We start from the raw sequence: 27,176 nt of genomic DNA on the forward strand, positions 1-27,176 counted from the left end.
TCCCTTTGGCGTCACCACGATCAGCAGGACCATGATGCCAACCTTGCCAAATTTCTCCACACCGCCACTCTCCTAAACCTCACCAATAACAAGGAGATGTGCGTGTTCAGCATGAACCGCTTAGCCGTCCTCGGCTATATGGTGCAGAATGGAGTTCTGGGGCCCAATCCCGACCGCATGTGCCCTCTCATGGAGCTCCCCCTTCCTCACTGCCCCAAGGCCCTCAAACGCTGCCTGGGGTTCTTTTCATACTACGCCCAGTGGGTCCCAAAATATGCGGACAAGGCCCACCCACTCATACAGTCCACCCATTTTCCCCTGACGGCCGAGGCTCAACAGGCCTTCGCCCGTATCAGAGCCGATATTGCCAAGGCTGCGATGCACGCAGTAGACGAGACACTGCCCTTTCAAGTGGAGAGCGATGCATCAGACGTCGCCCTAGCCGCCACGCTCAATCAGGCAGGCAGGCCCGTGGCATTCTTTTCCCACACCCTTCATGCCTCCGAACTTCGGCACTCATCTGTCGAAAAAGAGGCCCAAGCTATCGTTGAAGCTGTGCGGCATTGGAGGCATTACCTGGCCGGCAGGAGATTCACTCTCCTCACTGACCAACGGTCGGTAGCCTTCATGTTCAATAACACACAGCGGGGCAAGATCAAGAATGATAAAATCTTGAGGTGGAGGATCGAGCTCTCCACCTATAATTACGAGATTTTGTATCGCCCCGGCAAACTCAACGAGCCCCCGGACGCCCTATCCCGAGGTACATGTGCCAGCACACAAGTAGACCAACTCCGGACCCTGCACGACAGCCTTTCTCACCCGGGAGTCACACGGTTGTACCATTTCATAAAGGCCCGCAATCTGCCCTACTTCTTTGAGGAAGTATGGACAATCACCAGGGACTGCCAGGTCTGTGCGGAGTGAATGCCTTCCGCCTCTTTGAACGCCTCAGCGTGGATTTCAAAGGGCCTCTCCCCTCCACCGACCGTAACACGTATTTTCTCAGTGTGTTTGACGAGTACTCCAGATTCCCCTTCGCCATCCCATGCCCCAACATGACATCTGCCACTGTCATCAAAGCCCTCAACACAATCCTCACACTGTTCGGCTTCCCTGTCTACATCCACAGTGACAGGGGATCCTCATTCAGGAGCGATAAGCTACGTCAGTTCCTGCTCAGCAGGGGAATCACCTCCAGCAGGACGACAAGCTATAACTCCCGGGGAAACGGACAGGTAGAGAAGGAGAAATGGACAGTCTGGAGGGCCGTCCAACTGGCCCTACGGTCCAGAAACCTCCTGGCCGCCCGCTGGCAGTAGGTCTTCCCTGATGCACTACACTCCATTTGGTCACTACTATGCACCGCCACTAACAACACACCCCATGAATGTCTCTTTGCCTTCCCCAGGAAGTCCAAATCACTCCCGACTTGGCTCGCAGCTCCAGGACCCATTCTTCTCCGTAGGCACGTCCGACTCCACAAGGCGGACCTGTTGGTGGAAAGGGTGCAGATACTGTCTCCCGCAGGGATCCGGCACCAGCAGGTTCCCCACACACACACACACACACACCTCTGGCCCAGTCCCACCCCCCTCCCCCGGCGCTCCCAGCAGCAACCCCCCCCAGGAGCATCCGCCCTCTCCCTGCCCACGCCCGAGGATGAAGAGGATTTCGGCACACTCCTAGAGTCACCGAAGACCAGACCAACATTGGCATTGCCGCCACCACTGCGTCGCTCACAGCAACACATTAAGGCCCTGGACCGGTTAAACCTATAACTGGTTCACTGGACTTCAAAATAAATTTTATTTTGCAAATTCTGTACATTTAAATTCAAATGTCACTGTATATAGTTCTCCCCCACCCCCGCCGGACTCAATTTTAACAGGGGGTGAATGTGGTAAACCACTGCTGTACATATATTAGGTGATGTACGGTAAGACCCTGTACTACAGGTACAGCGGTAGTACCTGTCTGCTGGCTCCGCCCAGTAGGCGGAGTATAAATATGTGTGTCCTCCGTGCAGCAGCCATTTCGCCAGCTGCTGTGGGAGGCCACACATCTTAGAGTAATAAAGCCTCAGTTGTATTCAACTCTCGTCTTTGTCCAATTGATCGTGCATCATGCAGCATTTCTCATTTCTGAAGAAGCTGCCCCAGACCTGGCCAGGAATACGGAGCAGTGTCAGATGCAGAGAAATAGGAGTGGAACGGCAATCTGACAGTGATTGCCTCTTGACGGATAATCTGGGCCGACATGCAGCCCGTTTACTAGCCCATTAATATGCTTTCATTATTAGAGGTACCTCCAGGATTCTAGACATTAATGCTTTGAAGTTTGCATTTTTCATCCTTGTTGCCAGATTTTAGGGGCTTGTGGGGAAGACTTATGATATATTGCATGATAGAATGAAGAATTCTTCACCTGTTGAAGAGGATCTTACATGTACTCTTGAAGGAAGGAGTGAGGGGAAATCCAGGATTCTTGTTAAGGATAGGTCAGCTCTCCCCATGCCACACAATACGGAATCAGTCCCTCTCCTGCCTGCCCATAAATAGGAGTCTTTATTATGCCTCTTCAACACTGTTGTGTCCCCTTTTCCTTACCCTTCAGTGTGTGCATTCCCGAGCCTTTAGCATTGTCGAAACTAATTTAAGCGGAGTTTATCAAAAACAGATTACCAAGCAGACGCTTATTTACCACCCACTCCTCCTTCATCTCTTTCTGTTGCCTCTGCCTCATTTCTTTTTTTAAAATAAATATAGAGTGCCCAATTCTTTTTTTCCAATTAAGGGGCAATTTAGCATGGCCAATCCACCTAACCTGCACATCTTTGGGTGGTGGGGGCGAAACCCACACAAACATGGGGAGAATGTGCAAACTCCACACGAACAGTGACCCAGAGCCGGGATCGTACCTGGGACCTCGGCGCCGTGAGGCAGCAGTGCTAACCACTATGCCACCGTGCTGCCCTTCTGCCTCGTTTCTCAATCCTGTGTTTTACCCAAGGTCCTTATTCCATTCCTGTCTTGGTTGTGTTGTAAGATGTAAAAATTACTAAATTAAAAAATTCAGGTGGTCTTGCAGCCAACGCAACAGAGTACCTAGTAACTAGCATTTTATCTCTTTGCAGTTTTTGGGATGTTGTGCATTATTTGGTTGAAAGTGAAACATAATACAGGTGACACTTCAATCTTTCAAAAAGTTAAAATGATTCGAGGCACTTCCAGTGGCGGAGGCACTTCTGGTGGTGGCTATGGAAGAGTAAGTCACACATTTGGTGGCTCCCGCTCTGGTCGGACTTTTGGACCTATCCCCAGTTTTTCTACCAGACTTGAATTGTAAAACAGATGTTAGTGGCAATTGTGTCCTGAATTCCCACTTCAGTGCATGGAGAGAAGGAGTAGAAGTGTTCGGAAGGGCAGAAACAAAAAGACAGAGAAGGCTTGAGCTGTAGCTGCAACAGAAGACAGCATGGCGGAGGTTCCGACCTCGGGCTTGTCGGCCCAGCAGTCTATGGAGCAGCTGATGCAAGTCATTCAGGAAGGCTTTGCTATGCAGAAACGGGACTGCTTGCACCCGATAAAAGAGTCGATTGAGCAGTTGGAGCATAGATTGGATGCCCAAGATCGGGCGATCCAGAAGGTGGAGAAGGCACTGGCTGAGCAGGAGAAACATCAGACTGCGGTGGAGCTGGAGGTGGGGATGCTGAGGGACCAGCAGAAGAAGCTGCTGGAGAAGGTGGAGGACCTTGAAAATAGGTCCCGCCGGCAGAACCTAAGAATCGTCAGGCTCCCAGAGGGGTCCGAAGGAGCGGAAGCTGGAGCATACATCGCAGACATGTTTGTGAAGCTGCTGGGGGATGGGGCATTCTCCCAGCCCTTGGAGGTGGATAGGGCTCACAGAGCACTCGCGAGGAAGCTGCAAATGGGAGACCCCACCCCCCCTCCCCCGAGGGCAATGGTGGTGAGATTCCACAGGTTCTCGGATAACAAGCGTATTCTGCAGTGGGCGAAGCAGACACAGAGCTGTGAGTGGGACAATTGCATCCTGCGGGTTTACCAGGACCTTAGTGTAGAGGTGGCCAGGAGGAGAGCAGGCTTCAACCAGATCAGGGCGATTGTTTTTAAGAAAAAGGTGAAGTTTGCACTATTATACCCAGCCCGTCTCTGGGTCACGCATGAGGATCAGCACTTCTAATTCGAGTCGCCTGAGGACGCGTTGGACTTTGCGAAAAAGAAAGGGCTGGCAAAGGACTGAGAACTTTTGAACTTGGCTGCAACGTTCCTGTTTTTGGATTCTTTTCTTTTTCTTTCTCTGTTTTTGTAAAATGTTTCTCGATTTGTGTTTTATAGAAGATGTTTGTGATGTCGTTTGCATTGATTTGGAACCAGCAGTAGAGCTGAGTGAGGTAAGGTTTTCATTTGCACTTTTGGGGGATGGAGGTGTGCTAGTTTTGATCTTGGTGTTTTTCTGTTGGGCAATTGTGTGGGGATTGTTTGATGCTGGTGTTTGTTTGTTTGAGGGGGGGAACAATAGGTGGGAGACTATCTGGCGCTGGGGATGGGGACACCAGGCTAGCTGGGCGAGCTAGCTCACGGAAGTGCAGTGGGGGGTGTGCATATGTTTGGTTTAGTAAAGGGGTTGGGTTACAGGGTGTTGTTACTGGGGGCGGGGGGGGGGGGGCGAATGTTCTGCTGATGAGGAAGGGACTTGAGCTGAGGGCCAGAGAGGAGGTTGGGGGCATGGGTTGCCCAGGGATGGACCGGTGGAGGTGCAGAGCACGGGCTGGAGGTGGGCCTAAAAAAGGGGACAACTGGTCGGCGAAGGGGGGGGGCAATGAGCCCCCCAACTAGGCTGATCACCTGGAATGTTCAAGGGTTAAATGGGCCGGTCAAAAGGGCACGTGTGTTCGCGCATCTTAGGGGATTGAAGGCGGGCGTGGTAATGTTGCAGGAGACGCACCTTAGAGTAACGGACCAGGTTAGACTGAGGAAAGGCTGGGTCAGTCAGGTCTTTCAATCGGGATTAGATTCAAAGACTAGCGGGGTCGCGATCCTGATCAATAAGCGGGTGGTGTTTGAGGCGGGTAGAATAGTCTCGGACGTGGGAGGTCGGTACATTATGGTCAGTGGGAAGCTCGAGGGGGAGCAGGTGGTATTAGTAAATGTATATGCACCAAATTGGGATGATGTGGAGTTTATAAAGAGGATGCTGGGGAAGATACCGGACCTGGACTCGCACACGTTGGTCATGGGAGGCGACTTCAACACAGTTATTGACCCTGGCTTGGACCGGTCAAGCTCAAAAACAGGCAGGGTGCCCGCAATGGCAAAGGAACTAAGAGGGTTCATGGAGCTGATGGGGGTATGGATCCATGAAGGTTTGGGTAGCCGATGGTGAAGGAGTTCTCCTTCTACTCACACGTGCATCAAGTGTACTCCCGGATTGATTTCTTTATTTTGAGCAGGGCCTTGCTGGCTGGGGTGGTGGGCATGGAGTACTCGGCGATTACAATATCAGACCATGCTCCGCATTGGATTGAGCTGCAGGTTAGTAAAGACAGTAATTAGCTCCCACACTGGAGGTTGGATGTAGGACTTTTGGTGGATGAAACGGTGTGCGAGCGGCTGAGGAAATGTATTCAGAACTACCTGCAGGTCAATGACATGGGGGAAATTTCAGCAACGATGGTCTGGGAAGTACTGAAGGCGGTGGTCAGAGGGGAGCTGATCTCGATAGGGCCACATAGGGAGAAGATGAACAGGGCGGAGACGGACAGACTGGTGAAGTAGAAACTACAGATCGATAGGAGTTATGCAGAGACCCTAGAGGCAGGGCTTTTAAGGGAACGGCGGAGGTTACAGGCAGAGTTTAGCTTGCTGACCACAGGGAGGGTGGTGGAGCAGCTGAGAAAGGTGAGGAGGGCGATCTATGAGTATGGAGAGAAGTGCAGCAGAATCCTGGCACAGCAGCTTAGGAAGAGGGAGGCAGCTAGGAAGATAGGGAAAGTAAAGGACGGAGATGGGAACCTGGTTGGAGATTCAGTAGGGGTGAATAAGGCGTCTCAGGATTTCTGTAGCAGGCTGTACAGGTCGGAACCCCCTGCGGGGCCGGAGGGGATGAGGCACTTCTTGGAGGGGCTGAATTTCCCAAAGGTGGACGGGGAGCGGGTAGAAGGGCTGGGGGCTCCGATTGGGTTGGAAGAGACTGTGGAGGGTCTGAAGGCCATGCAGTCATGTAAAGCCCCGGGCCGGACGGGTACCCAGTGGAGTTCTGTGGTAGTCGGTATTAGAGGTAATACGGTACCTAGGTTGGAGGGACCTGATACTGTAAGATCATTGGTGAAACCTGTCTGTTGGTTCCACCCAGTAAGGCGGAGTATAAGAGTCTGTGTTTCCCTAGCTGCTGCATTCTGTGCCTGCGCTTCTGGGAGAAACATCTAGTTCAATAAAGCCTTCAATTGTCCTGCAATCTCGTTTCGGCAGTTATTGATCGTGCATCAAGTTCTATAAAATGTTCTCTGGGATATTGGGGCCTGTGTTGATGAGGATGTTCAATGAGGCAATGGAAAGAGGGGTGCTGGCCCCGACGATGTCACAGGCCACGATTTCGCTGATTCTTAAGCGGGACAAGAACCCGGAGCTGCGTGGGTCCTACAGGCCGATCTCCCTGTTAAACGTAGATGCCAAGTTGCTGGCCAAAATCTTGTCCTCCAGGATTGAGGATTATGTTCCAGACGTTATTGGGGAGGACCAGATGGGGTTTGTTAAGAGCAGGCAGTTGGTGGCCAATGTAAGAAGGATGTTAAACGTGATCATGATGCCCCCGAAAGGTAGGGAGGTGGAGGTAGTGATCGCAATGGATGCAGAAAAGGCTTTTGATCGGGTAGAATGGGACTATCTGTGGTAGGTACTGGGACGTTTCGGATTCAGGTGGGGCTTTATTGACTGGGTCAGGTTGCTGTATTAGGCTCCTGTGGCAAGTGTACGGATGAATAGGACAACATCGGACTATTTTAGACTGCACCAGGGGACGAGACAGTGATGCCCGCTCTCCCCACTGTTGTTTGCGCTGGCTATAGAGCCATTGGAAATTGTTCTGAGAGCCTCGAGGGGCTGGAGAGGTCTGGTCCGGGGGGGGGGGGGGGGGGGGGGGGGGGGGGGTTTTAAGAGCACAGGGTTTCACTCTATGCGGATGACCTGCTTCTGTACATTTCAGACCCAATAGAAGGGATGGAAGAAATCATGAGGACTCTGGGGGAATTTGGCCGGTTTTCAGGGTATAAGCTTAATATGAGAAAGAGTGAGATGTTTGTGGTCCAGGCGAAGGAACAGGAGAGGCGACTGGGAGAGCTGCCGTTAGGTTAGTAAATGGAAGCTTTAGGTACCTAGGCATTCAAGTGGCGCGGCAATGGGACCAGCTGCATAAATTGAATCTGGCCCGGCTGGTGGACCAAATGAAGGACGATTTTCGGAGATGGGACGCGCTTCCGATGTCTCAGGGCGGGAGGGTGCAAATGGTGAAGATAACGGTCCTCCCGAAATTCCTATTTGTATTTCAGTGTTTTCCCATTTTTCTTCCACGATCCTTTTTTAAGCGAGTCAACAGGGTGATGTTGGGCTTCGTCTGGGCGGGCAAGACCCCGCGAGTAAGGAAGGTAATGCCTGAGAGGAGTCGGGGAGAGGGCGGGCTGGCGCTGCCAAATTTTAGTAACTATTACTGGGCGACTAATATAGCCATGATCAGGAAGTGGGTGGTGGGGGAGCGGTCGGCATGGGTGCGCATGGAGGCGGATTCATGTAAGGGCACCAGTTTGGTAACTGCGCCTCTGCCGTTCCCGCCGGCACGATAATCCACCAGTCCAGTGGTGGTGGCGGTGAGAGTTTGGGGCCAGTGGAGGCAGCATGTGGGAGCAGTGGGGGCATCGGTCTGGGCCCCAAGCTGTGATAATCACTGGTATGCCTCGGGGAGTATGGACGGGTGATTCCGGTTATGGAGGAGAGCAGGGATTGAGAGGATGGGGGATATGTTTATAGAGGGGAGCTTTCCGAGTATGAGGGCGCTGGAGGAGAAGTTTGGGTTGGCGAGGGGAAACAAATTCAGGTACCTGCATGTGCGGGACTTCCTACGTAAACAGGTGTCAACCTTTCCGCTCCTACTGCTAAGGGGGATTCAGGACAGGGTAGTTTCCAGTGGGTGGGTAGGAGAAGGGAGTGTCCCGGACATTTACAAGGAATTTACAAGGGTCAGTGGGGACGCAGACAGAGGAGCTGAAGCGCAAGTGGGAGGAGTTGCTGGGAGGTGAGATAGAGGATGGTCTATGGGCAGACACGTTGAGTAGAGTCAACACGTCTGCAACATGTGCCAGGCTCAGCCTGATACAATTTAAGGTCATTCACCGGGCTCACATAACAGTGGCCCGGATGAGCAGATTCTTTGTGGTGGAGGACAGGTGCGCAAAATGTGCGGGAGGACCGGCGAACCATGTTTTGGACATGTCCAAAGTTTAGGGATTTTGGCAGGGGTTTGCAGACGTCATGATCACGGTGTTAAAAACAAGGGTGGCGCTGGGTCCAGAGGTGGCGATTTTCAGAGTGTCAGAAGACCCGGGAATCCAGGAGGAGAAAGAGGCAGACATTCTGGCCTTTGCTTCCCTGGTAGCCCAGAGATGGATAGTATTAGCATGGAGGCACTCAAAGCCCCCGAAGTCAGAGACCTGGCTATCGGACATGGCTACCTTTCTCTGTATGGAGAAAATCAAGTTCACCTTGAGAGGGTCATTGTTAGGGTTCACCCGGAGGTGGCAACCGTTCATCGTCTTCTTTGCGGGAAATTAATCGTCAGCAGATGGGGGGAGTAGTTTAGATTAGTGTAGGGGGTCAATAAGGGTGGGACCTGTATGAGAGATAAATGGCTTTTGCACTATTTTAATGGTTTCATGTATATTGTTTATTTTGTTGTTGTTACTTTACCGAAAATACCTCAATAAAATGTTTATTAAAAAAAACAAATTAAAATGATTCATCTGTAAATATTTGAACCAATCCATATTTTTCTAAATATTTAGACACAAGGATTTGAAAAGCATGATGAGCGAGCTTGTATTTACATGGCACCCTCCAAGTCCTCAGTCCATCCCAATGAACAACATTTGAAGAGGAGGCACTGTTTTACAGGCATTTATGGTGATATATTGTCACAGAAAGAAGTCCAAAAGCAGTAAAGATATATGCAACCAATTAAAGTTGTTTCCAATGTTAACTGAAGGTTAGATACTGGCCAAGACACTGGGGAGGACTCCCCTGCTGTTCTTTGGATGATGTCGTGGAACCTTTATCAGACACCTGGTTTCGGCACTCAGCTGTAAGGTGGTGTGCCAGCTCTAGACCATGTGCTTAGGTTCCATGACCTACGATTGATTCAGAGGTGACTGAGCCAAGATCTCACTTGAACCGCCACACCACCCGAGACAGCATTAAAATCCACGGAAGTTTCAAGCTTGTTTCTCTCTGTTTATAAGGTCACCCCAATCCAGAGATCAAATAACCTCCTACCAACTGGTTCCGGGGCATCTATTTCTTTTCTTTTTTTAATAAATTCAGAGCTCCTAATTCATGTTTTCCAATTAAGGGGCAATTTGGCATGGCCAATCCACCTAACCTGCACATTTCTGGGTCGTGGGGGCGAAACCCACGCAAACACGGGGAGAACATGCAAACTCCACATGGACAGTGACCCAGAGCCGGGATCGAACCTGGGACCTCGGTGCCGTGAGGCAGCAGTGATGACCACTGCGCCACCGTGCTGCCCTTGGTTTTGGGGCATCTAATCGGACTATTGTAGGCGAGACAGTTTATTAAGACAGATACTGTGGAGTGACAGGGCCAGATGCTTGCGACATCTCTTTACACTAGTGTAATAAAAACTGAAAATGCTGGAAAGATTTGGCAGGTCTGGCAGCATCTGTGGAGAGAGAAACAGAGTTAATGTTTCCGGTCTGAAGAAGAGTTAACTCTGTTTCTCTCTTCACAGATGCTGTCGGACCTGCTCAAGGTTTTCTAGCATTTTCTGTTTTTAATTTCAGATTTCCAGCACCGTTTGTATTTTGCATTTATCTTTATACCTAATTCTTTGATGGAATTTAGACAAATCATTTGTTTTTAGACATGAGTTAATAGTGCAAATCCCCCCCTACATAGCTTGTGTAAATCACTACCTTAAATATTACCAACTGCGCCGAGGTCCCAGGTTCGATCCCGGCTCTGGGTCAGTGTCCGTGTGGAGTTTGCACATTCTCCCCGTGTTTGCGTGGGTTTCGCCCCCTACAACCCAAAGATGTGCAGCCTCGGTTGATTGGCCAAGCTAAATTGCCCCTTAATTGGAAAAAATGAATTGAGTACTCTAAAATTTAAGAAAAGAAAATTACCAATTTACGCAGACAAAGAATTTCCATCGACGTGCAAAACTCCCTGAAAGAATATCCATTTTTTATCCATTCACGCAAACCAGCCTCCCATCCATTGACTCTATCTATAATTCCCGCTGCCTCAGAAAGGCAGCCAGCATAATTAAGGACCCCACGCACCCCGGACATACTCTCTTCCACCTTCTTCTGTTAGGAAAAATATACCAAAGTTTGAGGTCACGTACCAACCGACTCAAGAACAGCTTCTTCCCTACTGCCATCGGACTTTTGAATGGACCTACCTCGTATTAAGTTGATCTTTTCTCTACACCTTGTTATAACTGTAACATTATATTCTGCAGTCTCTCCTTCCTTCCTTATGTACGGTATGCATTGTTCGTCCAGCATGCAAGAAACAATACTTTTCACTGTATACTAATACATGTGACAATAATAAATCAAATTAAATCAAATCAAATAATTTGCTAAGACACCAAAAAAACCATCAGAACTTGCAAAATGTTATTCCTGCGTGTGTTTGCATGTTATTCTATCCCCTGGGGTGTGGGAGGTAATCTTTTTTTTTAATGTCACCACCCATCCCCATTTCAATTTGCTCTTTCCCATATGGGCCAATGTCTGCTGGGATCCAATTCCATAAACACCAATGGCCCTCTGATACCTCACTTTAATCTCTATTCTTCACCCATCAGTTTGCTACCAGCACCATTCTACTCTGCACTGGTGAGCAACAATACAGAGACACAATTCTAATCTCCCCTGAGTGCCTCACAATTTCTAGCATGGAGCACTGACTAGGCAACTGGCGGTAGGAATCCAGGTTGAATTGGTCCGCTGTCCCTGCACAAACAGTAGAATACCCTGATCCACCACATCAGGCCAAATTAGCTGATTCACCACAGACTGAGAGTCATACCTTAAACGTTCATTCGCAACATGGGCCAGATCTACACCAGGCTATGGATTCTATCAACGGAAGCATTGGGCTAGTTACAAGGCAGGGGAAAATAAGTAAAAGTGCTCCAATCAGTACGTTGAAATGAAATCAATTTCAATTTGAGATCAATTGAGTCAATCTCACTGAATTGATGCCAATATAAATTATTTAAAATTCAAGGATTTCTGGCTCCACAAAGCAGAATAAATAATGGAAAAGATAGAGTTTGCATTTTAGAACAGTAGATGTTTTTATTTATTCTTCAAAGAACAGGGGCTGGTTTCTCCACACCTCGATGCCGAAATCAGGTCCGCTGCCGGGGCGGAGAATCCATTTCCACGCATGGAATCGGGATCGGCGCCGGTTCCTTGATTCTCCGGCCACGAAAAGCGGCGTACCCGGTGATGTACCATCAATTGGACGCGAGACACGATGAAGGTCCAAACTTCGGCTTTAATGAGCTAGATGTTAGCCCGGTGGTCGACTACAGAGAAAGGCCGACCGCCGGGAACTCTGGGTACTTATACCCAACCTCCGAGGCGGGGTCTACTTGCCTCTTGACCAATTGGTGAGCAATCACATGACTAGTCCCAGCCAATCAGCCAAGAGGCACATGACCAGCCAGAGCCAATGGGAAACCAGTGCGCTGCACCAATGGCAGTGCTCCTATTCATACCACCACACCCGGGAAGTACGGCACGTATCCTTCACCTGCGGCCATTGCCAGAGGCCCGCCCTGCCCCTGACGGGCCGAAGTCCCGACGACATGTTTCTAACATGGTCCCAGCCGTTCAGCAAACTTACGAGGCAGCTACGGACTCAGTCCGTGGCCGCCATGGTCGGGGCGGGTCGATCGGAGGGTAGGGGGGCCCTCAGGGGGTACTGTGCCTTTTTCGTGCAGGCGGTTTGGGTCAGGCTTGCAGCCGATCGGGGGCACTATTTCCGCAGTCCTGATCCGCGGTCTGAGTCCGCCATGAAGCGCTGCGCGCCCTCTGGAGGCCTCCGCCGTGCGCATGCACGGCCTCTGACCCGGAAGTGCGGGGGCCCTATCAGCAGCTGAAGCTGCAAGCTTCACGATGGCTCCCTGATAGCTCCCTGAAGGGCTGTGAATCTGTGGCCTTTTGACGCCAGTTTTTCTAGGGTAAAAGGCCAGTTTTCACAACGGCGTGGGGACATAGTCCCTGAAACGGAGAATCCAGCCCCAGTTATTTTGGGTTGTTATCTTCGGAATTTAAATCTTGCTCGAAACTTGCCCCATATCATTTAGCTGTGAAACCTTTTTGCAATTGAGGTCAACCTATTATCTAGGTTGTTCCCATGGCAAGCCAGTGATGCAGATGAGAGAGAGAGAGGGACAGGATCTTTAAATACTGGAAGAAGAGCAGACAGAACATCAAGGGTCTTCTCCAATCACCTCAACTCTATCTTATCAACAGTTTACAGACTTAAGAATACCTGGGTCCATATTTTTCTTTTTGGGTTATTGTCATTTTACCACAGGAAGCTGGTCCCAAAGTGTTATTCTTCAGGTCTCCGATGTGGGCAGTGGAGTGCTGCAGAGTGGGAGAGAACATATCCTGGACTGTAATGCAACAGTAAAATGCAGCATATGGAAAGGTGCAAGGGACAACTATGTAGAAATGTCCTGTTTGAATCTAATTGGTCATTAATCTAACCCCAACCACAACACTAAAATCGCCCTTACCAAAAATCACAAATGGCATTCTTTACAATTGTAATCACAGAGCATTATCTCTCCTTGACCTCCACGACCTCACTGTGGTTAACCATACCACTTTCCAATGCAATGGTAATGTCCTCGCCTGGTTCCACTCTTGCCAATCCTATCATAGCTATTAAAATCCAGGAAGCCAAGCAATAAGGTAAACATTGTTTCATCTATGGTCACAGAAAGTCTGCCTGGATGCAAATATATTTACAGAGTACAGTCCTTTTGGTACAACCAACATGGCGGTCCCTGGCCGGGCCGGCCTTTATATTGAATTCTTATGAGCCCCAGTTGGGCGGGTCTCTGCCTACTAGGAGCAAATTCATATTCCATGAGTCCCATGAGGAGATCAATCAGGGTATCCCTGTGGGCCTCGTGGCGGTTATCACAATAGCCATATCACACCCACCTATGTCTTTTTGCAACCATGCATACCACAATTTATTCCCAAGAATCAGTCCGTTCCCGAGTATGCATGTTGTTCCTTGGAGACATCATGGAACCAGGTTGCACATGTGCACAGGAGACACCCAGTGCTCACAAACCTATCTCATGTTGAGTCTTGTGATCCACAATTTCCTCCACCTAAACATTTAAGATAGACAGCTTATTCTTCATCCCCAACCACAAGCTCAGTACGTTTGCCAATGAATCAATCCCGATCTTACACCACCATCTCAGATTGTTTTCACACATGCCATCCTATGTGCCCAATACCTGGGCTCCCAGCCCCATATCCACTCGATCACAAATGGGCTGCCTCAGTAACTCTATTCGCCTGTGCCCCAACACTACTGAAACCCTCATTTCTGCCTTTTTCCTTTCAGATTCGGATACTCCAAAGTTTTCCTCACCAACCTCTCAACTTCTACCCTCCATACATCGATCAGTTCATAAAACACTGATGATTGGATCCTGGCCCATTTTAGATTCCTCTCGCTCAATCCTCCAATACCAAAAATTTTAAATTTACATCCTGCTGTTTCAAAATTACTTAAATTAACAGGTAATGCTGGAATTGCTCAGCAGGTCTGGAAGTGCTGGTACAAGAGAGTGGGTATCTTCAGAGAGAGAAACAGAGTTAAGGGGCTGGTGTTTCCGCACCCCGACGCGTTTGGCGACGTGTCTGATAATCCAGTTTCCCGCAAGAAATCGTGACTGCCGCCGGTTCCACGATTCTCCACCCCCCGTAAAACAGCGTACTCAGGCCGTTGCCTGAGGCCTGCCCCCCTATTCTCCGTCCCCGATTGGCCGAATTCCCAACGGCGTGGACCACTCATGGTCCGACCATGCGTGATACCCGCATGGCGGCTGTGGACTCAGTCCGGGACTGCCACAGTCGGGGGAGGGCCGATCGGAAGGCGGGGGGGGCTCATTCGGGACTGGGTATTTTTTGTGCAGGCAGTCGGGTCGGGCGAACGGCTGATTGGGGGCACTATTTCTGCAGTCCAGGTCTGAGGTCGAAGTCCGCCATGGAGCATGGCGCAGCTGCTAGAGGCCGCCGCTATGCGCATGTGCGGCTTCTGACCCGGAAGTGCGGGGGGCCATATCGGCAGCTGGAGCTGCGAGCTCCACTACAGCTGCCTGCTGGCCCCCTGCAAAGCGGTGAATCTGTGGCCTTTTGAATTCAGTTTTCCTGGCGTAAAATACAACATGGGGAGAATCCAGCCCAGGTCTCGCTCTGATGCACCAGCCTCAAACTTTAGCTCTGCTTCTCTCTGCAGATATTTGCTTTGCACTTTTCCGTGTTTTTTATTTTAGATTTCTAGCATCTGCAGTATTTTGCCTTTTGTTCAAAACTTTACTGCATGACCTTGTGCCTCGATCTTAAAGCATCTTCACCCTCATTAAGACGTTTGATCATACTTCCGGCTCCTCCTCCCAGCATCGCTTTGTGTAGCTCAGCGATTCTTTGTTTTCTGATAATGCCTCTGAAGCACTAAGCCCCCCCCCCCCCCCCCCGCCTGTTTAGTGCTAAATCTCCCTTACTCCATCTCTCAGTACGGGCGTGATACTCCGATCAGGGGAGAGTGTCCGCGCCGTTGTGAACGCTGTCGCGTTTCACGATGGCGCAAAATGGGCGTGGGCACTAGCGATTCTGGCCCCACTCCAGCCTCACTTCCTGGTGCGCACTGGGGGCGGCGCCAACCTGTGAATGCGCGGGGGACTTCTTCAATGCACTGACCCTGACACAACATGGCGTGGGGGTGCAGGGGCCGGCAACGTAATAAAATAGGGCCCGGGCTGGAGAGGCCGGCCGCCGATCGGTGAGCCCCGATCACGGGCCAGACCCCATCGGAGGCCCCCCATGGTGAAGGAGCGCCTCTCCCCCCTCCACCACAGGCCTCCTCCCGACCCTACGCGCAGAGATCCCGCCGGCTACGAGCAGGTGTGAACGGCGCCGGCGGGACTCTGCCGTTTCCGCGCTGCCGCTCGGCCCATCGAGGCTGGAGAATTGGTGGCCCGGCCGCAGACAGCAGCCCATGACCGGCGCCGGGCCAAACTCGCCGGCACAAATGCCGCCGATTCTCCGCTGCTCAGAGAATCACCTGCAGGCGTCGGACTGGCGCCGTGGGTAAAAAATGGCGTGAACGCCGATTCTCCCATACTCCGCGGCATGGAAGAATCCCGCCCTGTATTCCAAAGTGTTTCACTTCATTGCTTTGCACAGTAGACAATTGTTCTCGTTGGCAATCAACAATAGTGCTGCAAACAGTAGCCAGGGGAGTTGAATAACCTACTTTTGATGAGATTGGTCGAGGGAAGAATGTTGTGCAAATCGCCAACGAGAATTTCCCTGCTCTTCTGATAATGCCATTGGATCTTAGATATCCATTGAAGTAGCTGGATGGGACATTGATTTCAAATCTCATCCAGAGGTTTATGGTCAACTCCCCTCGAGATTGAAAAATTCACAGGTGTTTTTTTTAAAAAAGAATTTTCAAACACACCTGGAATCTAACCCAAACAATGCCAAACTCGGAATCAAGGGCTCATCCCCAGTCTCCTTGCCTGCACAAATTAACTCACTTCCGCCATACTTCACACTTCACAGTCTCAATCTCGGTTGCCATGCCAACAGGGGCAATAGCTTTGACAACCTGATGGGAAATTGGAATAATTGGAACCAGGGGCTGTCTTCCCTTCTCTTTATTAATTCTCCAGGAAGATTACTGAACGGTGAATGTCTCTCTTGTTGCAAACTGTTTGGGTCAAGGAATCATTGATTCCAGGCACCATCAACTCAAACTGTTACAGTCAGAAGTCTTGGCAAATAGCTTTGGTTGATTTAATCCACATTCCCTTTCTACCTCTGCAAAGCAAACAAAAAAAACACAAGGGAAATCTCCAAATATTCTTGCCAGTTCGGAGTCCAGTCGCTGCAGCACCTTGCATAAATTCAACCTTTGAATGGGTAGAACTGGTGTTAAAATAAAACTCTCATTTTCACATGCAGGGGAGTGGAGTCCGCCAGGGATTCGAAGCCACCAAATCGCACAAGAACCATTGCCCCAGCTGATCGTAGAGTAGGTCAACGTTATAAAGCGACACAGATTTCGCAAACCCTCTGTGGGTGGGCATTCCCCCCCCCCCCCCCCCCCCCCCCCCCCCCCACACACACACACACACCCCTCCCAAATGCCCCCACACACTCTCTGAATTCCCCTCCAGGCAGCCGGGCAATGCACCTTTTCAGCTCTGCCAGCATCAGATCCATGATAGCAAAGAAATTGACGTTAAGAGAAAGCGCATGCATATTCCCAGTTCCAGCAATAAACCCCCAGCCGGTATCTTTATTGTCCGGCTCGGCAGAAACAATCATCTGTGGGACTTGTGTGTCCCCCACCCACCCCACTCCACCGTTCACTCACCTGCCTGTCCCAGGCTGGCCACTAAGATCCACAGTGCGATGACATAGGGAGCCTGGACCTTCTCCCACCTCAAGGAGACGATGTGAAAGCCGGGCTGGGGCTCTCCCGTCTCGTTGCCCCAGCGAGAGTGGCCGCGCTCGGTGTGGCTCTCCTGCTCCGCCGTGTTCCCAGCCACCGGGCAGCAGAGGAGCAGAGCCAGAGCTGTCAGCAAGGCGCTTCTGGCCACACAGCCGCTCCTATCTCTGCCCATCTTCTCTCTGTGTGTGAGAGTGAAGTGTGAGTGGTGCCTGCCTCTGACCAAATCCCGATTGAAACCGAATCCAGGTACTCAAACTCCCCCTCCCAGTCGTCCTATTTATAAACCCACCCAGCCCAATTAAAGGTGAGGGAGAGAGTCAACTTGCAGATCTTCCTCAAACATCAGGGGAGGAGGAGGCAAGGGGGAGGCTTGCATTTTCACACTTTGTCACCCATCTCGAGCATCTTTCTTTTTGCTGTACTGAACTACAAAATTAAACAATTCGTGTCACAAGCTGTCACCAATTAGCCTGCATACTGTTCCTGCTCTAGTCTTTCCTCGCATGTATTCCCCCCATGCTTTTAATTTAAAGAAACTAACTGCTTTTGTTGAGGGGAGGTCTTCATGATTTTCGCCTGACGATTGTCCAACTCCAAACATATCACAGACAGCCACCCTCAGCCCCAGCACTTCAGCACAAAACAGTCAACATACTGAGAAAATATTTTTTTTATGTTGTGAGGAGTGAGAAACCAAGAGCATTGAGTGCAGGTGGGGTGGGGGGAGGGGTGGACGTGAAAGCCACTGTGAGGGTGTTTAGCACAAACTTTATTGTCAAAGTAAAACAAATAAAAGGTCAACTGGTGGAAGATTATCAGACTCTATCCATCCATTGAGTAATGCTGCTGTACAGGCTGAGGTGATCACTGGTTTGAGCGCCAGTCTCTGCCCAGTTAGGCTAGCCCTCGAAGCACTAAGTTCTGGAATTTTCTCCCTTCGATCTCTTCCCCTACTACTTCTCTCCTTTAAGGTTGCCTTTAATCCCAACCTCTTAGACCAAGGTTTCAGCCAACTTGTGCGAAGGTCCCCAGATGAAGTTCTGTGTCACTTGCCTCTTGTGAAACCCCTCAGAATATTTTAGAATCACTACTGCAGTGCAGAAGAAGGCCATTCGGCCCATCGAGTCTGCACCGACCCTCTGAAAGGGTACGTTACCTAGGGTCAGGCCCCCACCTATTATTTTTGTATGGACACTCCAGGTGGTTCCAGTGTCCTTGGGTTAAAAAAGAGGAATAAATACACTAACCTATTGCTTTATAATTACCTCATGATTTTCCTTTCTAGCTCTTTTAATTGCACTCTTAAAAGCAGCAGTGGTTTTCCTCAGTGACATCAACTCAAATAAATCTTAACAAAAGTCTCACCTTTTCTGAGCAGACACAGGTGAAAGTGCAAACTTCACACAGACAGTCCATCAACGCCTAATTTTCCATAGTCCCTTGAATCTCTACAACTGGGAGATTTCATGTATCTTCCTTCATGGAAACAGACACAATGGGGGCGATCTGACCAAATTGGAACAGACTCCCGTGAGAAGAGCATTTAGCCATGCTGTCCAGCGGGACCCAGTTTCAATTTGGGGCTTCAGCGAGGAACGCCCCGCAAAGGCCGCACTTAGTCCCATTTCCTGCATTGAGTAGTGCCGGCATTTTTAAATGGCACCCCGATCTCTCTACCCCCCACCCCCATCCACCGACGCGATCCCCGAACTCCTCCCCAAAGCCCCAACTCACTTGTATGGGGTTCCGTGGGGCCCTCTCGCACCCGACCTAACACACACAGGGCATCTCCGGGCCCAATCTCCACTTCAGGAAAAATGCCACCCTGGCACCATCAGCCTGGCATGCTGGCAATACCCCTGCCTGTGCTACCTGGGAACCTTACCAATGCCAGGCTGGCAACCCAGGTGGCACTGCCAGGCTGGTGCTGCGAGGCTGGCAATGCCTAAGTGGCAGGCTCACACCAGCAGTGCCAGGGTGCCACTCTACCCCATAGGGCAAGCAGCTGGGGGCCTCCAAACTTCTGGGAGACCCTCATATGTGCTGCTCCATCTGGTCCCCATTTGTGGGGACCAGCATTGAATGGCACTCGCCCGATGTCTCTGAGGAAAAGGGGCTAGATCCCAATGCTTTGGGTCGATCAGGGGAGTGCATATTACAATGATACATGCAGATTTGTCAGATAGTGATCGCCCACATGGGACAGCATTCAGATCGCGACGTCTTGCGAGATCGCATGAGATATCATGAGGCATGGCGAGCCGGGTAGATCCCGGAAGAGGGATCTCCCGGAAGCTACCATCTGCGCCACCTCTTGGGCGCGACATGGTTCGTAGTTCGCGCACAAAGTAATTATCTTGCTTCCCTGCCATTTCTCTATTGCCCATTTTAAATTCTCCTGACCCTTCCCGTAATGGACCCACATTTGTCTTCGCCAAACATTTCCTTTTCACATGTCTGTTGAATCTTTTACACTCCAATTTTATTTTTTTTGCTAGGTTGCATTCATATTCTGTTCGCCCTTTATCAGTTTCTTGGCCTTCCTTTGCCGTTTTCTAAAAACCTCCCAATCCTCAGGTTTATTACTATTTCTGAACCTTTTCGTTTAATCTTATACAATTTTTTGCTTCTTTTGTTTGCCATGATTAACTGGCTTTGTTTGGGTTTTTGCACCCTGAAGGAATGGATGGGTGCATTTTGGAAGGGGCATGAAGTTAGTTGAGTTAGTTACAATTTACTATTACATACAGCTCCAGTAGTTCCCCACTGGGTCTTCTCTCATCAGTGCCTTACTGGCCAACTCTATTTATACAAAACGAACATTGTTAAAGGTTCCGGAATAAAATTAAATATATTTTTTAAAAGGTTCCTCTCCTCCTTATTGGGGAAGCTCGTATTCTGCAAGATCCACAGGATAGTTAAACACCCCTATCCCATAAAACGTGCGGATTATAACATTCTCTCCTCCTCCCACAAGTCCGAAGAATCCTCCGAAGACCGTGGAAAAGGAGGGTGACGGGCCTTTGTAGCATCTGGCTGGGTGTAGTGCACCCGAGGTTCTGGATGGGATGGCGTTTGTCAAGAAGGCTAATGCCGCTTACAACACGAACGTCACGGTGGCTGCCATTCACGAGGTTGTGGATCGGAAGGTTCCCCATTGGAGACCTCCTGCATTTCCATCTCCGAGTCCGAATCGACGACCTCAGTCATTTTGGTGTACTGACCCCCTTGCGGTCCCACTGAGGCCTGAGCAGGCAGCAGATGCGGTTTTAGAAGAGGTTTCCAAGGACAAGTTCTGCTGTGGCTTGATCAGGCAGCGGTTTGAGGAGACGTTTCCTAGGACGAGGAACTTTCGCCTAGACCTAATGTAGTTAAGTTGCTTTCGTATGGTACAACCCGGGGCTTGCACCTGGTAAGAAACTGGCCCTGTCTGGCGAAGGATAATGCCGGAGATGCACTGGACGCCATCGGCGAAGTTTCAAACAAACACTGAGTTACCTGGTACAAAGTGCCTGGAAGGTCGCCTCCGAATAGGGCTGAATCCTTGCTGTTCCTGGTTGTGACGCAGCTTCACACCTTTGTCTGGACAAATCACGCTAAGGCGGGTGCGAAGTCTCCGGCCCACCAGTAGCTTTGCGGGGTCTGCCCTACTCATTGTGTGCGGACTAATCCTGTAGCAAAACAAGAAATAAGCCAGCCTAGTGTCCAGCAATCCCGAAGATTGTTTTTTTAAAAAGTATTTTTATTCAAATTTTTAACATTTTGACATTTGCAAAACATTACAACACAAAACAAAGTAAACCCAGCACAAAACCCTACCCCCGCTCCCACCTCCTTCCTCCCAATCATCTCCTCCTTCCAACAGTTGACAGTAACCAGCTCCCCGAAATGCAGAATAAACAAACCCCATCTCTTGTGGAACCCCTTATTTGCCCCTCTTAGGGCAAACGTCACCATCTCTGAATGCAGGAACCCCATTAGCTCCCCCAGCCACGCCAAGGCACAGGTTGGAGAAGCTGACCTCCGCCCCAACAGAACCCGCCTACGAGCGATCAGTGAGGCAAAGGCTAAAAAATCTGCCCCGGCTCCCGCCTGCAACTCCGGCAGGTCTGTCACCCCGAATATGGCCCCCAGGGTACCAGGCTCCAAATCCACGTGCAAGGTCGCCGGCATGGTGCTGAAGAACAATCTCCAAAATTTCTCCAACTTCGGGCAGCACCAGAACATATGTATAGGATTGGCTGGGCCCCTCCCACACCATTCACAAATATCCTCCACCCCCTCAGCGTCGCTGTGACAAGCAAGGAGTCCATGAAATTCAGAATCACGACTACTTCGAACGTCTGGGGGGGAAGGGGTCAATAAGGGGCCAGTTGATAAAGTCAACCAGCTCAGTGCATCGGCATGTGCAATTTGAGTTCCTGGCCTAATCTCAAAGGAATACTCGCAGGCGGCTGGTAATAGGACCCAGCACTGGATTTGCATGGAAGCAATGGGTGGAATCACCTTATCCTCCTTGAAGTGTCCGAGCAAATCCTTATGATCCTTAGAGATAATAAAGTGGCGGCCATAGACGTATTGATGAGAATGTTTCACGCCGAATACCACTGCCAGACCTTCCTTCTCAATCTGCGCATACCCGCTTTTTTACTGCAGTCAATGTGCAGGAGGCGAAGCCAATCGGCCTTTTTCTTTCATTCTCCATTCGGTGGGACAGGATGGTCCTGACATCACAGGAAAAAGCATCGCATCTGATGAGTAAGGGCTTGGCTTGATCGTAATGGGTCTATAACCTGGAAGACAACAATTCATACCTTACCTGCCAAAAAACAGTTTCCTATGGCTGGCCCCAGGCCCATACATGATTTTTTATGAGGTGCAAGGGAGCCAAGGTTGCAAGGTTCGAGAGAAACATCCCGTATTAGTTAACGAGGCCAAGGAAAGAGCAAAGTTCCAAGGCGTGCGTCGGGATGGGGCCTGTTGGTAGGCGTGCACCTTCTCCGCGAGTGTAGAACTTTGTGGTCCAACAGATAGCCTAGGTAGACTACCTCCCTCACATGGAATATGCACTTTGCTAGCCAGAGGTAGACACCAGCTTCAGAAAACTGCTTCACACAGCCTCCAGGTTACCCAAGAGCTCTTGCTCAAAGGCTCTCGTGACCAGCGCATGATTTAAATAGATAGCTATACGTGGAAGCACTTGCAGTGTGTTCTCCATTAGGTACTGAAAAATAGCACAGGCAGAGGACACTCGGAAAGGAAACCGCGTTTACTCATATAGGCCCCTGTGCGTATTGATGGTGACATTTTGACATATTGCGGGAGGTTCAACCTACCTCGAGCTGCAAATAGGCGTGGCTCATTTCAGGCTTCATAAACAAATGTCCGCCCCAAGCTATGCGTAGAGATCCTCAATGGGAGCATGGGGTAGTGGTCCAATCACAAAGCCATCACTGTTAAATTATAGCCCCTGCTTTAGTGAACCGCTTTGTCCGGCATTACCATTAACGCTGCGCAATCAGCGAACCGGACAGGTCTGATGGTCCGCAAAGACTCCAAATGGCCAAACTCACTCTCCACCTTTTCCTGCAAGGCATAGGGAACCGGGCGGGCCCAAAAATACCGAGCTGAGGCTTCCAGGGTGACCAGTATGCAGGCGACAGCCCCTTCTATCTTCCCCAATCCTGCCTGGAACTCTTCGGGGTATTTTCCTAACACCTTTCCCAAACCACCGGAACCCATCTGGAGGATGTGCTGCCACTGCAGCTGCAGATGGTGCAACCAGTCACAGCCTAGCATGCTGGGCCCATGGCTCTTTACCACAAAGAGTGGGAGGTACAACAACTGGAGCCCACAAACCACCGGGGTGGTAGTAGTATCTGCGGTATCCAACGGTTCCATTGTGTAGGTGTCCAATCTGGCCTGGGTGTCCGTCATATCCAGGGTTTGAGCTCCCTTCTCCACGCAGTCAAACATTCACTGACCGACGATGGAGAGAGCTGCTCAGTGTCCAACTCCATTTCAAACAGGTGCCCATTCACCCGCACTGTAACCTAAATGAAGGCCACCCGGGGCGGCAGCTACGCAATGCAACTGCATGGAGTGGTCCTCCTCGTCTGGCTCATCTAAATGGAAAGTACAAGCCATGGTCTGGCGTTGGTCTCTACCAGGACATCTGTGTGGTGAATGTGATTCACTCTATATATAGTTGCCAATATCACTCCATGTATATATGTTCGTTATCTACCCATTGTAAGTGCAGTTGCACTATCCGACACCAGGGGGAGTCGCTCTGGGAGTACGTGAGAGTTTGTACTGGGCTCCTCCCTTGGCTCCGCCCAGGACTCCTCCCCCTGGGACCGATGTATAAAGATCAGTGCCTTAGAGCCAGCCTGTCAGTTCACCTGAAGTTCAACGACGAATAGGCTGGCTCTATTGTAAGTGTATTAAAGCCTCTGTTCAGATCCAACTACACGTGTTCGCTGAATTGATGGTTCCATCAATCTGGACCTCTGGTTCACTCACGTCCTGCGTTCACGCCAGGATCAGTGACCACACGCCCCAACTGGTTCCCTGTCTGCAGACTCTGGGGAGGTTTCTCGTCGTGAGCCTGTTCCTTCAGCTGGCAGGTTGGGCCTTTATGATCTCCGGTCCGGGGCAAGGCAGCAGTTTGGGAAGGGGCCCCTGGACGGGTGCCGGCATGCCCTATATTATCCAGCTACATGCCCTGTATCTCCTACACCCCTCACTCTCCGCGTTCCCGGAGCAGTGTAATTTGGATGGCCTGTTGCAAAGTTAGGGTAGGCTCATTTAGCAGGTTCTTCCAAGAAGCCACGTTGTTTTTTTTAAAAATAATTTTTATTAAGATTTTCAAAAACATATCCAAAACAGAAAATAACAAAAAGAAAACAATATTAACAACAACAAAAAGAAAAACACACTAACCCCCAACCTCCCTCCCTCCATCCCCCCGGCTTGCTGCTGCTGCCGGCCTATTTCCCTACCGTTCTGCCAGGAAGTTCAGGAAAGGCTGCCACCGCCTAAAGAACCCTTGTACTGATTCCCTCAGGGCAAACTTCACCTTCTCCAATTTAATGAACCCCGCCATATCATTGATCCAGGCCTCCACGCTTGGGGGCCTCGCATCCTTCCATTGAAGCAAGATCCTCCGCCGGGCTACTAGGGACGCAAAGGCCAGGACACCGGCCTCTTTCACCTCCTGCACTCCCGGCTCCACTGCAACCCCAAAAATTGCGAGTCCCCAGCCTGGCTTGACCCTGGATCCTACCACCCTCGACACCGTCCTTGCTACCCTCTTCCAAAATTCCCCCAGCGCTGGGCATGCCCAGAACATATGGGCATGGTTCGCTGGGCTCCCCGAGCACCTAGCACACCTGTCCTCGCCCCCGAAGAACCTGCTCATCCTCGTCCCGGTCATGTGGGCCCTGTGCAGCACCTTGAACTGTATGAGGCTAAGCCTCGCACAGGAAGAGGAGGAATTCACTCTTTCCAGGGCATCCGCCCACGTCCCCTCCTCAATCTCCTCACCCAGCTCCTCCTCCCATTTACCCTTCAGCTCCTCCACCGAGGCCTCATCCACCTCCTGCATGACGTGGTACACGTCTGAAATCCTCCCCTCTCCACCCCACACCCCGGAGAGCACCCTGTCCCGTACCCCACGTGGGGGCAGCAGAGGGAACCCCTCCGCCTGCCGCCTGGAAAACGCCCTAACCTGCATGTTCCCCGGGCGAAGCCCAAACTTCCCCTCTAACTCACCCAGGCTCGCGAACCTCCCATCCACAAACAGATCCCTCAACCTCCTAATACCTACCCTGTGCCAGCCCAGAAACCTGGCATCTATGCTCCCCGGAACAAACCGGTGGTTCCCCCGTATCGGGGACTCCATCGAGCCCCCACCTCCCTCCTATGCCGTCTCCATTGCCCCCAAAGTTTGAGGGTAGCCGCCACCATCAGGCTCGTGGTATACCTCGTTGGAGGGAGTGGCAACGGCGCCGTTACCAGCGCCTCCAGGCTCGTGCCCACGCAGGACGCCATCTCCATCCTCTTCCATGCTGCCCCTGCCCCGTCCATTACCCACTTATGCACCATCGCTGCGCTGGCAGCCCAGTAGTACCCACAGAGGTTGGGCAACGCCAGCCCCCCCCCCCCCCCCCCCATCCCTGTCCCGCTCCAAAAACACCCTTCTCACTCTCGGAGTCCTATGCGCCCATACAAATCCCGTAATACTCCTATTGCCCTCCTAAAAAAGGCCTTCGGGATAAGGATGGGGAGGCACTGGAACAGGACCAAAAATCTTGGGAGCACCGTCATCTTGACGGACTGCACCCTGCCCACCAGCGACAACATGTCCCATCTTTTGAACTCCTCCATTTGCTCCACCAGCCTAGTGAGGTTAAGCTTGTGAAGGGCCCCCCAGCTCCTAGCCACCTGGACTCCCAGGTACCGAAAGCTCCTTCCCGTCCTTTTCAGCGGGAGCCTACCAATACCCTCCTTTTGATCCCCCGGGTGCACGTCGAGCAGCTCTCTCTTACCCAGGTTGAGCTTGAACCCAGAAAAGCCCCCAAATTCTCTAACGATCTGCATCACCTCCAGCATTCCGCAAATGGGTCCGCCACATAAAGCAACAAGTCATCTGCGTATAATGACACTCGGTGCTCCTCCCCACCTCGCACCAGACCCCTCCAATTCCTCGACTCCCTCAACGCCATGGCCAGGGGCTCAAGTGCTAACGCAAAGAGCAAAGGGGACAGGGGACACACCTGCCTCGTCCCCCGGTACAACCGAAAATACTCCGATCTCCTCCTATTCGTGGCTATGCTCGCCATGGGGGCCTCATATAGCAGCCTCACCCAACTGACAAACCCCTCCCTGAACCCAAACCTTTCCAGCACCTCCCACAAGTACCCCTGCTCAACCCTATCAAAGGCCTTCTCCGCGTCTAATGCTACCACTATCTCCGCCTCCCCTTCTACCGCCGGCATCATTATAACATTCAGAAGCCTACGTATATTGGTGTTCAGCTGCCTTCCCTTCACAAACCCTGTCTGGTCCTCATGAATGACCCCGGCACACAGTCCTCTATCCTCGTGGCCAAGGCATCCACATTTAACAACGAGATCGGCCTATATGATCCACACTGCAGGGGGTCCTTGTCCCGTTTAAGGATCAAGGAAATCAGCGCCCGTGACATAGTCAGAGGCAACCCCCCCCCCCCCCCCCCCCCCCCTTGCCTCATTAAAGGTCCTAACCAACAGGGGGCCCAGCAGGTCTGCATACATTTTGTAAAATTCAACCAGAAACCCATCCAGCCCCGGCGCCTTCCCCGACTGCATGCTGCCTATCCCTCTGACCAGCTCCTCCAGCTCAATCGGCGCCCCCAGCCCTTCCACCTGTCCCTCCTCCACCTTCGGAAATCTCAGCCTATCCAAGAAGCGCCCCATCCCCCCCCCCCCCCCCCCCCCCACCGGGGGATCGGACCGGTACAGTTCCCCATAAAAGTCCCTGATGACCCCATTAATGTCCACCTCCCTTCGCACCACATTGCCTCCCCTATCCATCACTCCACCAATCTCCCTGGCCACGTCTCATTTACGTAGCTGATGCACCAGCATCCTACTCGCCTTCTCCCCATATTCGTACACCGCTCCCTGTGCCTTCCTCCACTGAGCTTCCGCCTTTCCGGTGGTCAGCAAGTCAAACTTGGCCTGCAGGTTACGTCGCTCCCCCAACAGTCCCTCCTCCGGAGCCTCCGCGTATCTCCTGTCCATCCTCACCATCTCCCCCACCAACCTCTCCCTCTCTCTTTGCTCTCTCCTCTCCCTATGGGCTCGGATGGAAATCAACTCCCCTCGAATCACCGCCTTCAATGACTCCCAAACTGTCCCCACCCGGACCTCCCCATTATCATTGGCCTCTAAGTACCTCTTGATTCACCCCCGAACCTGCCCGCCCACCTTCTCATCCGCCAGTAGTCCCACCTCCAGGCGCCACAGCGGGTGCTGGTCCCTCTCCTCCCCCAGCTCAAGGTCTACCCAGTGCGGGGCATGGTCCGAAATGACTATGGGCGAATACTCGGCATCCTTCACCCTCAAAATCAGCCCCCTGCTC

At 51.3% G+C, this 27,176-nt stretch overlaps 1 protein-coding gene across 1 annotated transcript in view; it reads right to left on the reverse strand.

Moving 5' to 3' along the window:
• LOC119965857 (sodium/hydrogen exchanger 3-like) overlaps positions 1 to 17,232 on the reverse strand; it is a 144,084-nt gene extending 126,852 nt beyond the window's left edge. Inside the window, exon 1 of the mRNA XM_038796782.1 lies at positions 16,971 to 17,232. Coding sequence (XP_038652710.1) covers positions 16,971 to 17,220 — 250 coding nt within the window. The 5' untranslated portion in view covers positions 17,221 to 17,232. The remainder of the gene's footprint in view (positions 1 to 16,970) is intronic.
• Between the last annotated feature and the right edge of the window lie 9,944 nt (positions 17,233 to 27,176).

The sequence above is a fragment of the Scyliorhinus canicula genome, chromosome 5, assembly GCF_902713615.1.
Source record: "Scyliorhinus canicula chromosome 5, sScyCan1.1, whole genome shotgun sequence".
Classification (NCBI taxonomy): Eukaryota; Metazoa; Chordata; class Chondrichthyes; order Carcharhiniformes; family Scyliorhinidae; genus Scyliorhinus; species Scyliorhinus canicula.